Below are 13,936 nucleotides of genomic sequence, written 5' to 3'. Positions count from 1 at the left end.
GGCAGGCGGAGAGTACGTACCTGGTGTTTATGTACTTCTAGACTCCGGTACCTGCATAAGTCTGCATATTTCCGCACATTAGCCGCGAAGTCACGTACACTCGCACGGTCCTACCGGGCCCTGATTGGCCTGCCTGGCTGCACACAAAAACGGCAGGGGGGGAGGGGGATTGCCATCACGCCGTTGAACTAGCGAGGAGAGGGCATTGCCTTTTCGGGCGAGCGATTAAGATGAGGCTTCTTACGCAACTGACTTTTTGGGCGCGAAGGGCTCAGAAGAGACGTGTTCTATGGACAAAGTGATTCGTCAATGATGATAATGATGATGAGAGAGCCCGCAGGCCGTAGTGTAGCACGCGCCTCTTGTCATCCAATCTTAACCTTCAAGCTTAATTCCACGTTGACAGGTATTGGCAAGCGGGGCGGATGTTGTATGACAAGCATGCCGGGAACAATTTACTGTTTGTTGTGGCTGTTTTTTTTTTCTTCCTTCCTTTTCGTCACTGTGTACCTATCCGTACCTGTGCCCTTAGATACGTACCTCAGTTGTCTTTTTTCCTTTCCTTCCTGATCTTTTCTTCTGTCTTTTCCCTGTCCTGTCCAGTTGCTAGTGTAACTGGCTGTGCCCCCCACAACCTCCTGAAAACTGGATATTCCCGTTTGGGAGCGACAGACAGACGAGGAGGAAAAGGCCGCATGAATAAATCATTCCTTCTCTGCCCCCTTACCCCGTCAGAAACACCCGCTACCACCATGGAATGGAACGCGGCAGCGCGACCTTCTTCAACAGAACGCCACATGCCTCCTCCAGCCGGCCTTGCCTACTGCTTCTGGAAGACCAAAAGCTCACGATACCTGGAACAAGCTCCACCAGGTTGAGGCCTAGAAAGCTCAGGAAAGTGGGTCGCACGCCTGTCGAAGTTTGAACTCTTCTCCTCGTCCCCAACTCACCCCTTTCAAGCCAAGAGAACAAGCTCGGGCCTTGCCTCGCCTCGAGAGGGGAGGATCGCTGCACCGCTTCGCGCCATATACCGAAACATGCTAGTCCTCTGTTGAACCCCGTCAACCCCCTTCACAAAGCAGGCCACCTCAGTAGGAGAAGTCTTCCGCTTACAAGTTACGCGTACCCTATCGTCGAGCTTCGTCGAGCAGACCGGAACAACATGCAAGGGGAATGTGGACGTCTTGCATGAGCCTCATGTCCCAATTCTTCCACCATTCTCGACCCACGTGCTCTGTGCTCTTAGGAAAAGGGCTGAGCCAATTCTCCGATGGATCGATTTCTCAACAAGAGTGAGTCCCCATACCCCAGCGCCCCTCCCTCCGAGGTGGGCGAGCCGACGGCAGAGGCGGTCCTGGTCCTGTCAGGCGTCACTGAAAGCACCAAAGGCGATCTACTGCGTAGCGACGGTCAATGGATCCGGGGGCGGCATTGGTTGCTACAGTTCATATGCCTAGGACCCTTTTGCCAAAGTAAGGATATTGCCGACATGAATTGTGCAACATTGTTCTAGTGGTTGCCATACGCTGGCCGCACTTGCTGGACCCGGCTGGCTTCAGACGTCCGCGAGAGTGGTCGGCCGAGCACTACAACGCGGAAAGTCTAAATCTCGATGCCGTCCTTGCGGTACTGGAACTCGGAAGTGAGATCCAGATACCAGTCGAGTGCGGTTCTGTTCTTGCACGAGGATATCCAAAATCCGCACACTCCATTGATGATACCTTGTTCATTCTGCCGGTCACTAGTAACCAATAAACGAAACAGGTTGCACTCGGTCATTTGCCCTTGAAGCGGGGGTTTTGTCCATACATCACACCACGCCCGCTAGATGGTTCGCTTGTTTTGATGAGATGGAGCACGCCCTGCTCCGCGCATACTATCACACGACAAGCCATCCTAGGACTTATCTGTTTACTTAAAAAGCGACTGTACCATTGCACAGAGCTTATCGATGGACCCGCGTTATTTAGTCGACGTCTCTAATGTCGCAATAGAATGGATTGGATGCTCGTCGCTGACATATTTTCCTTGACCTGCGAGCAGTCGGGCTTAGTTTTGTTTGGAGCTATCGGCAGTTGATCATGTTAGGTCCTCTCATGTCGACTTGTAGGATGGTAAGATGAAGGGGATCTCACAAACTCGGCACCAGGCGTTGCCATCAGCTAATTTCCGCCTATTGTTGGACCACAGCGTCTCGGGAATTGTAGTCAATTTGTGGTTGCGTTTAATACGTTGATCTGAACCTGCGAATCGGGCTTCAGCCATCGATCGATCTATGTCCGGTTCACAAGCTTGTTACATGCCAGCCACCAAACCAACCATTCACCAGCCGCCATGCACGTGACATGTGAAACGCAAGCCAACACTTGAAGTTCGCCTTCTGATTAAAGGAGATATAGGCCAACAACGATGTTTCTCTGCGTGGGAGGATCCGTCCCAAAGGAGAGTGCTAAGGGTCTCTTGGCGGTCGGCGATAAGCCAGGAGGATATAGTTCGGCAAAGGAACAACTGCCAGTGCGAGCCAAGGGACACAACGCGGATGACAATATTCCATGATAGCAGCTGCTAGTATGGTTGTATTTGAGGCGTGAGGTTCAGCCATGAGCCACGATATAGGTTTCGGGAATCGACACACGTACATGATACATCGCTTTCTACCTCTACATTAGACAGTTTCCAACGTCTGTTAAACGGAACACAAGCTTGATGGGTCTCTGTAAATGAAATGGAGAGTGGCTGTAGGGCCGTAACATTGCACTCATTCCCAATCCGGTCCATGTGAAGTCGAGCTGTCGCTGGCCCCTTTATAGCTGAACAATCCCTTCAACGTGCTGGTCGTTGGTCAGGTTTGAGGTGGTCGAGGGCGTCAATTCTCCAGCAAACTTCAGATATATCGACGGTGATACATCCGTTCCAGGACATTCCAAGATAGTATTTGCCGTGTTGCTGGATGATGAACGGAGAGTTGGTATTGCAGCGGCTGGCCAAGTCAGTTGGGGCGATGTCTGAGTACACCATGTCGGTATCGGCCTCGCGCTCATTGGTTTTAGTCGACTACGGCGATGAGTTCCGTCTTGAGAGCATCAACGAGCTGACACAGCTTCATAAGGGTGCCTACTTATGATCTCGGTGTTTGTTTCTTTAAGTGCTAATCCGTAAATCCTATATCATGCAGTTAGGCTTGACTTTCGGGCCGGCATTACATATCCTCATATACAATCATTCTTCTAGTCCGGCCAATCTTGTTCGGTCGCTATTTTATTTTAGTACAAACGCGCCTTTAAGAAGGCCATTTAATCCTGCTTTCACAGGAGGCAATACACGGCTTAGCTGCCAATCTGAACCGTAGCTTCGTTCGAGCCAGGCATGCCCAAGATTAGACCTATCAGTCTGCCCGGTATCTCGGTACATATACTCGACCATACTTGTACATGGCACTGTACTCTCTTGCTATGCTGAAGGAAACACTCCAGCCAACGAGCGTCTCTTCCGATATGATGCGGTTGAGATGGCAAGCCCATCGAGAGCATCCGGGCCATTACTGCTGAATACGCACTGGACGGTGGCAGAGGTCAGTAAGGATATAAGTCGGCCTTCCTTCAGATGTAAGCTGCAGCCGCTGCAGTTTTTGCCAGGAAACACAATATGCAGTTCTCCAGTTAGGAAGGCAACGCTTGCCTACTAGTTGGCTAAGACGTTTTCGACTACCATTGCGGTGTTTATATAGGTTCTCCTTGGGGGCAAATTCCATCCATTGTATGTGTAAGTGGGAAAATAGACCAAGTGAATGTTGTCTTAATACACAAGGCCCCGGAAGCCTTTGTTTCCTGACGCAAGAAGGGGATTGAGTAGCAACGACGCACTTGCTGCTACAACCAGACGCTAACCCTGTCCGTGAAAGTTGCCGAGAGACAAGCGTAAGCTTAACCCGCGACCCCTCATCGCTTCATGTGTCTTTGCGCGGTTGGCGTCTCTAGTGTCAGTTTTGAAGTCCCGGAATAGGCAAGCCGAGGATAGTTGGAGATGACGGCCCCGGCTCAAAAAAATCCCCAACGGATACAGATCTGCAGGAGGAGCCGGCTAGGGGGAACAACAGACAGGCAGTCACTTAGACTACTACCGCCGGCCACCGGACGCGACCACCGCATCTTCCCAATTGGTGCGAGCATCGGGTGTCCTGTTTGTTGAGACGAAAACGTCGCCACCTCCAGGACGAACGACTCACGAACAACACCTCACGGTATTCGTGCCGGTCTCCAACGCGGAGATAGAGAAACGTCCGAGGTTGCATCGACGAATCGGGGTCTCGAGATGCCGCTCGGATCTGCACCTCACCCGCATGCAATGCTGTCATGACATGACTCCAACCACCCCGCGTTTGAGATCGGCCAGAATGCCGCTCGACTGTATCGGTAGTCCTTCTACCGAAGCACGAAGCCGTGCCAGGGCAGTTTCTCCTCATCCCCCCCTCCCCCGCCTTCATCCCCACGGGGTAATGGATCCCTCATGTACAAAAAGGGCATACCCGAGCTATTCTCACGGGAACGCCCGTCAAGGTCGTCCCTCGCTCATCTACACAATATCCCATACCCTGTCTTGTCTTAATGCCCGTATAGCGGATACTCGGTCGGGATGGACGCCAATAAGCCAAGCATCGAACAGGACGAGAACGTCATCAAGGCCGACAGTGTCAGCATCAAGCCCACGGCCGTGAACCCAACCCCAGCGGAATGGGCGCAGCACTTCACCGGTCAAGATGAGGCGTGGCACAAAGCCATGGACAAGTCCCTCCTGAAGCGTGTGGACCGGCGCCTCATGCCGATGCTCGTAATCATGGTGAGTCTCATAATCAACCCGCCGGGGGTCGCCTGGTAAGCAGGGAGATTCATTCTAACAATGTCCAGTACCTCCTCAACTTCCTTGACCGCTCCAACCTCGCTCAGGCCCGGCAGGGGACGCTCGAGAAGGACCTGGGGATGACGGGCACCGACTTCAACCTCGCGACCTCCATCTTCTTCGTCGGCTACCTCCTCATGCAGTTACCCTCGAACCTGCTCCTGACGCGCGTGAAGCCGTCCTTCTACCTGGCGGCCTCGTGCTGCCTTTGGGGCGTCGTGTCGACCTGCAACGCTGCGGCGCACACCTTTGCGCACCTCATAGTGATCCGCTTCTTCCTCGGCTTTGTCGAGGCGCCCTTCTTCCCTGGCGCCGTGTTCCTCATGAGCTCGTGGTACACGCGCGCCGAGCTGACCCGCCGCATCGCCTACCTATACGCTGGCAACGCGCTGGCCAACATGTTCGGCGGCCTGCTCGGCGCGGGGATCCTTGGAGGCCTCGAGGGAGACATGGGTCTCGCCGGATGGCGCTGGTTATTCATAATCGAAGGAGTGGCGGCTATCGCATTCGCGCTCGTCGCCATGTGGATTCTGCCCGACTACCCCCACACGACCAAGTGGTTGACGGACGAAGAGCGCGCGTACGCCGCGTGGCGCCTGATTGAGGACATCCAGGAGGCCGACACGTACGGCGAGCAGAGCGTTTTGGACGGCGTCAAGATGGCGGTGCGCGACTACCGCCTGTACATCTTCGTCCTGATGCAGCACGTCAGTTTGGTCTCGCAGACGTTCCAGTACTTCTTCCCGACCATCGTGGGCACCCTGGGGTACGGCAAGATCGAAACGCTTTTGCTCACCGCACCCGCGTGGGTAAGTTGGTTGCGGGCCGTCTTGTCGTTGTTGTTTGCTCTGCGCCCTCTGGCTAACTTGGGAATGGACAGGCCGCGACATTCCTCACCTCCCTCTACGTCACCTGGTCCTCCGCCAAGACGAAGGACCGCTCTCTGCACATCGTTTGCCTCACCCTCGTCTCGGCCGTTGGCAACGCCATCGCCACGGGCTCGACCAACACCGGAGCCCGCTACTTTGCCATGTTCTTGATGCCAATGGGCGCCATTAGTGCATGTAAGCCCCCCCCCCCCCCGGCTCCCCTCCCTTCATTTCTTCCTCGGAACCGACTTGCTAACATGTTTGGACTCGCAGACCAAATAATTGTGTCGTGGGTGGCAAACTCCTTCCCCCGGCCGCTCGTCAAGCGGTCGGCCTGCATCGCCATCGCCAACATGATTGGCAACACGGCGACCATCTACGGGAGCTACCTGTATCCCAGCAGCACGGGCCCGCAGTACATCCCAGGCGGCAGCGCCAACACGGCCGTCTGCGTGCTGGTCGGCGCGCTCGCGCTCGTGCTGCGGTACCTGCACAAGTGGGAGAACCAGAAGCTGGAGAGGGCCGAGCAGGACGCGGCGGCCCTGGCGGAGAGCGGCGAGAAGCTCCCCGTCGATCTGAAGCAGGAGAAGCGGGCTGCCGGGTTCAGGTACGTATACTAGAGCGGTAGGCCACGGCGAAAGGGCCGTGATCGGGGTGTTTGATGGGTACGGCGGAAGTAGCAATAAATGAAATTCCCATGGAATCATGCATACGGCTCTCATGCCGGTTCTCATCCGTAGAAAAGCCACTCTGCCAAAGCAGCTGCAATGGTCAGGGGCCTACATGATGTGGCCATGGTCCTAGAGATAATGTGTCCGACGCTTGTGTACAGCCCTGGTCACGCGCTGGTGACTCCGCTCAGTGAGTACGGGGCTGTTTGGATACAAAAGAACCCGAGTGTCTAGACTGCTGTCATCACTGAGAACATGGAGAGGCGAGATACAGGGTTTTTTTTTTCCCCTCCAAAAAGAGTGTTGGTGGTATTTTTAGTGTGTATATACAGGGTGTTTTTCTGAGTTAAAAAAAAGAAAAGAAAAAGAAAAGAAAAAATGCTGCTTCTATTCCCACCCAGCATGCCATGACATACCGAGACAGAAAGAAGAGAAAAGGTTACAAGAAGGCTGAAAGATGGAAGAAGTGAAGTAGAAAACAGAAACGCTGATGCAAGCCTATGCCTATAACCGTGCCGTGAAACCGACCCAAACAAAATGACGGCCGGCCAAAAGAAACGCCATACTATGCGACCCAAGACCCGACATCTACCGCCCCTCGCAGGATCTCATTATCGTTCGTGATGCTTCATGTACTCGTGCACCGCCGTGGGCAACGTCTTCCCTCTACAGGGAGCGCTTCTTGATGTTGCACTTCTTGAGGCACTCGTCGACGCCGAGGGCGATGCTGGCGGGGATAGCCTTGCGGACGCGGTCGATGTCGGCGCCGGCGATGCTCTGGCCAAAGGTGGCGGCGATCAGGTCGTCGCTGAAGGCAAAGGTGCTGTCGGCGACCTGGCCGGTGCCAAAGTCCTCGGCGGCGAAGCTCGCGACGAAGACGGCGTCGTCGCAGTCCGGGTTGAACTGGCTGTGGATGGAGCCCTGGTAGAAGGGGGTCATCTGGAAGGGGCCCAGCTCGGTGGTGATGACGCGGCGGGTCTTGCCGTCGGCGGCCTCGACGACGCCGTTCTCGGGCGTCATCTCGGTGATGAGGCGGCCCTCGACGACGATCTGGAGCTCGGCGGAGCGCGGGTGGACGTGCAGGGTGTTCATGCCGCAGGGACCGACTCTACCGACCGCCATTCCGCTACCAGTGCCGACAAGAGCGGGGAAGGTCTTACGGTTGGCAGCGATGAGCTCGCCTCCTTTGCCGGGGTTGTTCTGGGGCTGGTTGAAGTCGAAGACGAACTGCTTGTCATCGGGGAGGAGCTTGAAGCGGTCGGCGGCGCTGTGTGGAGCTGTTAGTCTGGGGGCGGGGCTCGGAAAGTGCGTGTAAGTGGACTCACGTGTCGGAGAGGAAGAGCTGCTGGGTGAGAGACAGCGTGGAAGCGGGAGCGGGAGCGGCGGTGGAAGTCTGCGCCGGGGGGCTGGTGCTGCTGTAGGGAGCGGCGAATGCCGAAGAGGCAAGGGCCAAGATGGTGGCGGCGGCGGCAGGAGTGAAGTGCATTTTGTCTGATTTATTGAATGGGGTTTTTTCGTTTCTTATTTCTTTTGGTCGGATGACTGATTATTGCTGAGGCAGGCTGATGCAGACGAAGATGCTGAAACAGAGACGTCAAGGAAATGAGAAAAAAAAGAGGAAAAGAGATGAGAGACGATAGGAAATCGTAGACCGGAAAAGCTTGTGTGATTACTGTGTGATGAGATGCAAGAAAGAAGTCATCATGGTGACGGGATGCGAGGCATTGTTATATACTCGAGAGAATCCGCATCCTCTGGGACATACATGTAAACTAGTTTGGATTCCTTCAGCGCAAGACATGTAGGTCATCGTCAACCAACATGCAGGAAAGGCTGGGGCTGGGGCTGAGTGCGGGTCGATGGATGAGAGGTGAGAGGAGCAGCAAACAGTATTCCCGAGATATCGTCACCCGGGTATTGTGTCGTCCGAAGTGTGTTGGAAATATCCGTACATACCTACCGGGCTCTAGTCAGCCGTCTGCAGTCCCCTGCCAAACCCGGGCCGCAGCGCAATCCTGCGCGCAAGTTTGTCGTTGATGATAGGTCCAGTTGTTGTTTATTCCACCTCTGCAAAGGACTGAAATGTTTCCTGCGGCCCCGGGCCAATGAGGCTTGCAGACAAGACACCTCCGCGAACCTCCCACCCCTGTTGGCGATCGACGCCTGATTGGTTCCGCTCATTCGGAGCCTGCCATGCCCGGCCCTTTGTAGGGCAGTGCAAAGCCACCATCGGCGCTTGTCTTATTGTTTCTCTGGTGCCCTGCCGCCTAAAAATAACGTCGAGGGAAACAAATTAAGCGCATGCTGGGCTTCCCCCCCTGCACTACGACCGTCCCAACTCCAGCCCGCACACCAACAACACCCCCAACCCACGCCGCACAGGGGAACGTCTCTTTTGTTTCCTCCGCCAACCGACATGCGCGTGGCTGGGCGAAGGATCGCCAACTGTCGAAAGCAGAGAAGGGGGGGGGTCGCAACCCGGCCGACCCTTGATCTACGCCTCGCGGATCACAGACACTCCGAGACCCCACGTCGGCCACGTGGAGACGCGCTAGAACGCTGCGTTGGACGTGTGGTGGTCTTCTTGGCCTCGCGAGCCGTCCGTTGTTCGGCGCCTAATCGGCTACACGGATGCCCTTCACTGCTGCGATTCCTCCGCCAAAGCCTCGACGGTTACACGTACAAACCACAGCGAAGATGTTGATTGCCATCTACTGATCCGACTCCATGTCTATTAGCACCCCGCCGCCGCCATCTTCCCGACTTGACTGGAAGCCTGGACGATACACACGTTAACTAGACCGCTGGTCCAAGAATAGCCGGGCTTGATCAGCACGATTTGGGGATGATGCGGGGTTGCACAACCTAGTGCCCTTCTTCCGAAGTGACGTGAGGTCCTGTGTACATCATTCGTCTAAACCTTCAGACATCAGCTCAACGGTCAGACAAAAAGATTTCGGTCGGTCCGAAGAGGATTTGGTGTAAGCCGCCCAGAGTCTACATTCCTGTACGGACAGCAGCGGGCGCAATACGTCGGTCCGCGCCCCGCCTGCTCAATGCTGGCAGAGGGAGGATTGTATGTTGGCGGAACTGGGTGCCGCGGGGCTGGTTCGGAGCAAACCTTAGCCGAGACTACTGCTGGAAGTCTCCGGACGAGAACAGTTGCCGATCCTCCCGTATACTAGTCCCATAACTCTGGGTCACAGGCGCACCACTGAGGATATGGCTCTACTACCCATCCACACGAGGTTTTTGACATGACCGTCACGTCCAAAGGAACACATATGCGCGAGAATTTGGGATCCTTTCACTGGCTTCCCCTTTGCTATTCGGATGGTCTCCCAAGAAAAGCGGCCTGATGTTAGGCGGAAGAATAGCGTTGATGGTATCCAGGGTTGAAGTCGTGCTATGAGCGAGTGTCGCTGTTCCATACTACACCATGTCACCTAGTACACTCGGGCCATCTTCTCCAATTGCTGAGTGAATGAAGGGAGCAGCGGAGCTGACACTTTACTGTATAGGTTCAGTCCTTTAGTATATCGATATTTACAGTTCGAGATCGAAAACGACACCTAACGCTGGGGTTCCATTAACCGGCAGCGACCCAATTGATGAATCCGTTCTTACGTGTTTTTTACTATTTTATTGTTATTATTTTTGTTTTTGGCTACGAGTCGTTGGCGACGGCTGCCTTAGTAAACAAAACACAAGCCGCGTTGTGATGCCGGATAAATGTCGTACCCGCCGATCCCACCCTACACCCGCGGGTGCTACTCAACATCCCAGGGTCCACCTCGAAAGGAACGTTTGCCAGAGTCAGTAGCACATCGCACGCAAAACTTACAAAGACAAATACTACCTCGGAAAGACGGCGGTGACAGAGTCAGGCAATCTGGGGATATACGCCGGTGTTTTTAAATTACGATGCGTCTTCGATGCAACTGCCGCCCTCCACAGCGCCCCTGATTCTCTGTATCCCTTCGGAACTGTGCCTATATCGGAACGCGTAGGTTAGATCCCGTCGGATCCCGGGCTCTTATTAAATGTACCTGCTTTCTGCCATCAACAGCATGCGGCCTCTTCTTCTTGGCGTTCGCAGCAAGTAGCCCTTCCGTCTTAATCCATAATGATCAACACGCTCGCTGTCTTTCTGCCAGCCCTACTGGCCTTGCCGGCCAGTCTGGCTAGCCCAATCAGCTCTTCCGCCAGCAAGGACTGTGCTCCCGTCTCAGGAGACAAGACGATCTCGGCTTTTCAACTGTATCCCGAAAACGCCGACTACGACACAAAGCGCTGCGTTGCGTATCTGAGGTACATCACCAGCCCCCCCCCCCCCCCCCCCCGACCGGTGTTCCCCGAGATGTATGATCTAACACTCTTCTCAGCGTCCTCTACAATGCCACCGTGGCCGTCTGGGACCCCTCTGCAAACTCAATCGTCGACACCATCTCCCTGTCGGGCCTGAGCTTCAACCCGCTCCTGCACGCTAGCGGCGTCCGCCGCGATCCCCTGGACCGCCTCTCCATCATCGTTGACGCCGGCAGCGCCTTCGACACGTCAGGCCAGAACATCGCGGGCGACAACTTCCTCGTCAAGTACGACCTCAGCTCCCGCCAGGAACTGTGGCGGCGCAACCTCACCGCCGTCACGGGCGGCGTGTACGGCGGCTTCCAGGACACGGCGCACGCCGCTGACGGCACCACCTTCGCCCTCGGCACCTACCCCAGCAGCATCATCCGCGTCAGCGCCGACGGCGGGGACGCCGCCGCCTGGTACCTGCGAACGCCCCCCGACCACACGGTTCACGGCTTCTCGGGCCTCGTCACCTCGCCGGACGGCCGGTCGCTGCTGGTCGTGGACAGCTCGGACGGGCAGATGTACCGCTTCAACCTGTCGGCCGCCGAAGGGACGCCGGTCCGCGTCCCGCTGTCCGGCGCGGCCCTCATCGGCACGGCCCTCGACGGCGTCTCCATCCCCTCGCGCTACAACGGCACCGTCATCCTCGTCTCGGACGACGCCGCCGGCACCGTGGTGCTCCGCTCGCGGGACGCCTCGTGGGACGAGGCCGAGGTGCTGGGGACGGTGCCCGGTCCGCTGACGGCCGAGGGCGCGGCCAGCGTGACGACGGTGCAGATCGGCGGCAGCGTCTACGCCGTGTCCGAGTGGTTCACGGACGCAATCGTCCCCGGCACGTTAGCGGGCAACCGGACAGAGTGGCCGCTGGTCGACATCACGGCCAAGGTTGATGCGCTGCTGGCCTAGAATCGGAGAACAACGAACTGGCTATTCCGATCAGAGACTAGATTTGTTTACAAAAGTATATATATATATATTGAAGAAGAGACTCTATATATGAACTAGAAAGGCAGGCATTGCTTCTTCCGCGGTTTAACGGAGTAAGCACTATAGACTGCCGTACTATTTTATTTACCTTAGGAGGCAATTGCCAGTAGTATAAATAATAGACTGGCTCTCAGTCTCCCTCGCTGGTTTTTCTATAACAGTCATGTGACAAGTCCCTCGTTCATGAGGGGATAGCCATATCTGTAGTATGGTATGAAGCTTACCTCACGGCAACTCTGAAGTTCACTACTGATCAGTGGTGGCATCACGGGATGGGTAGCGACAGTAAGTAATGGACGATTCAACACAGCAACGTATGTTGCCTGGCCATCTGTTTGAAGACTCGCGGTCTCTCTAGTAGCCCAATCGCCACACATGTCATCCGCGTGGGGTGCCTCGATGTCATTTATCTTTTTCGAAAACCAGAAGAGAATGTAAAGCACGACAGGGATCCGGGCGTGTTTGGTCAAGTTCGGAGCTTACTTCGTAACAGCGGTATATTTAACGCGGTGAGCCTGATTGCCGCCATTCTCTATTAACCAGGTAGGTGGGAAACTTGCCTTGAGAAGCTTGGTAGTCGACCTCGCCTCTGGACTGGATCCAGAACTTCTCAGCTCTGCCTTATCATACGCAAAGAACAACCTTCCTTGCCAATCGCGGTGATAAGGGCCAGAATGCAAGATTAAGACGTGATTTATACATTATCCTACACCACTTCTAGCTCTCACAGCACATTTCACAATCAGAGGCTCACTGGCATTCTAGTAGTCTCGTTATACGTTGTCAGACCGACTGCTTGTGATCATGAAAGGCATGGTATCTTGAGATAACAAAAGGCTTCTGAGCCGCAGGGGTACCGTTTACTTTGAACGAGAACGGATGACTTAGCCCCTGCGAGGCTCTGGCTGCCATCCTGGGAGCTCCTGGGGACCGTAGTGGTCTTGCACCATGGGTGGCACCCATTTTCTCGGCACTTCGTATACCTGGCTGTTGTGAGGAGGCGGGCTGACATATGGATCAGGCGGTGCAACAGGCGCGTCGTGTTGTATAGGCAGGTGCGTCGCCGTGCTTTCTGCCCTATCACGGCGCCTCCGTCGGCGAAGAAAGACGAACAACAAGGTACAAACGACTCCTAATATCAGCGCGCCCACTGACGCACCAACAGCAGCGCCGATGGTGACATTCTGATTGCTGGAGCCGGATGCTGGGCTGCTCTCTGGGATGCTTTCTGGGCCGCTGGTAGCACTGCTCAAGGGTAATGAGCTCGAGTTCGGTGTTCTGGACGAACTAGAGGAAAGGTGAGATGTAACTGTTGAGCTTGCTGTCACCGATTCAGATATTGTTGATGACGACGACGACGCCGGGGTTGTTGTAGCTGCCACACCGATAGTTGTGATTGCAGTTGGAGACCCTGGATGGGCCGACTGTTAGCGGACGAACTTGCAACGGCCAAATGGAGACACGGTGTAGGTGACCGGGAAAGATGCTAGGGCTCACCTTGGAAGAACAAGACGTTCTGCTTCGCTGTGCAGTTGACCCGGTCCTGCACCGTGTTGATGCAATAGTACAGCTCCTCCACGGTCCCTTGGCACTTCGCAATCCCGATGCCACCCGTAACGTTATCCGTCTCTGGGTTGATGCAAAACAGCGGGCAGCTCGAACTCCTCCACGAACGATCGGTGCAAGATCCCCGTACGAGTTCCGTCGCGCCCCCTTTCTGCAGTTCTCTCCCCGTCGCCTGGCACATGCCGTTCGAGAGGCACGCGTAGCCCTGCCCGCAGCAAACAGATTCGGCCGTTCGGTCCTGGCATGGTGTATCGTTGGGGGCGATGCTGCTGTCGGGGTAGTAACACACTCCATGTACCCTGGAGAAGAGGAAAAATATGAGAAGAGACAAAGTCAAAGGCGGAAACATGTTGAAGAAACGGGATAATGAAGCCGTGGGCCGGCAGTCACCGGTCAGCAGTCCCGAACTCCAGATTCTCTGTCAAGTCTGCGTAGACCGACAACTCGGTCTCGCTGTAAGTGGAGTAGGCAGAGAAAATAAAGAAAGCAGGCTCGCGAGGTGCAAACGGATATTATCAATCATTCCCCAGTTGCCAAAGCACCCTGTCCTTCGCCGCCCTCACAGAACCCTTGGCCAGACGACAACTGCGT

General features: G+C 55.3%; 4 protein-coding genes across 4 annotated transcripts; 2 read left to right on the top strand and 2 right to left on the bottom strand.

The window, feature by feature from the left end:
* Positions 1-4,632: 4,632 nt before the first annotated feature.
* On the top strand, positions 4,633-6,385 carry GLRG_02863 (major facilitator superfamily transporter; the record flags this gene model as incomplete). The annotated part of the gene is made up of 4 exons (XM_008093548.1): positions 4,633-4,836; positions 4,905-5,705; positions 5,777-5,960; positions 6,039-6,385. 4 exons carry the CDS (start codon positions 4,633-4,635, stop codon positions 6,383-6,385), a joined length of 1,536 nt encoding a protein of 511 aa, XP_008091739.1.
* A 717-nt stretch (positions 6,386-7,102) lies between these two features.
* On the bottom strand, positions 7,103-7,922 carry GLRG_02862 (cupin; the record flags this gene model as incomplete). Its single annotated transcript, XM_008093547.1, has 2 exons — positions 7,103-7,703; positions 7,762-7,922. The coding sequence occupies 2 exons, from the start codon at positions 7,920-7,922 to the stop codon at positions 7,103-7,105; spliced, it is 762 nt and encodes a 253-aa protein (XP_008091738.1).
* A 2,640-nt stretch (positions 7,923-10,562) lies between these two features.
* GLRG_02861 (uncharacterized protein) lies at positions 10,563-11,698 on the top strand (the record flags this gene model as incomplete). The annotated part of the gene is made up of 2 exons (XM_008093546.1): positions 10,563-10,747; positions 10,822-11,698. The coding sequence occupies 2 exons, from the start codon at positions 10,563-10,565 to the stop codon at positions 11,696-11,698; spliced, it is 1,062 nt and encodes a 353-aa protein (XP_008091737.1).
* A 965-nt stretch (positions 11,699-12,663) lies between these two features.
* On the bottom strand, positions 12,664-13,694 carry GLRG_02860 (uncharacterized protein; the record flags this gene model as incomplete). Its single annotated transcript, XM_008093545.1, has 3 exons — positions 12,664-12,856; positions 12,935-13,190; positions 13,277-13,694. The coding sequence occupies 3 exons, from the start codon at positions 13,692-13,694 to the stop codon at positions 12,664-12,666; spliced, it is 867 nt and encodes a 288-aa protein (XP_008091736.1).
* Between the last annotated feature and the right edge of the window lie 242 nt (positions 13,695-13,936).

Source organism: Colletotrichum graminicola (assembly GCF_000149035.1).
Source record: "Colletotrichum graminicola M1.001 genomic scaffold supercont1.8, whole genome shotgun sequence".
Taxonomy (NCBI): domain Eukaryota; kingdom Fungi; phylum Ascomycota; class Sordariomycetes; order Glomerellales; family Glomerellaceae; genus Colletotrichum; species Colletotrichum graminicola.
The sequence above is the reverse complement of the archived record's forward strand: the minus strand, read 5'-3'. Positions and strand labels throughout refer to the sequence as shown.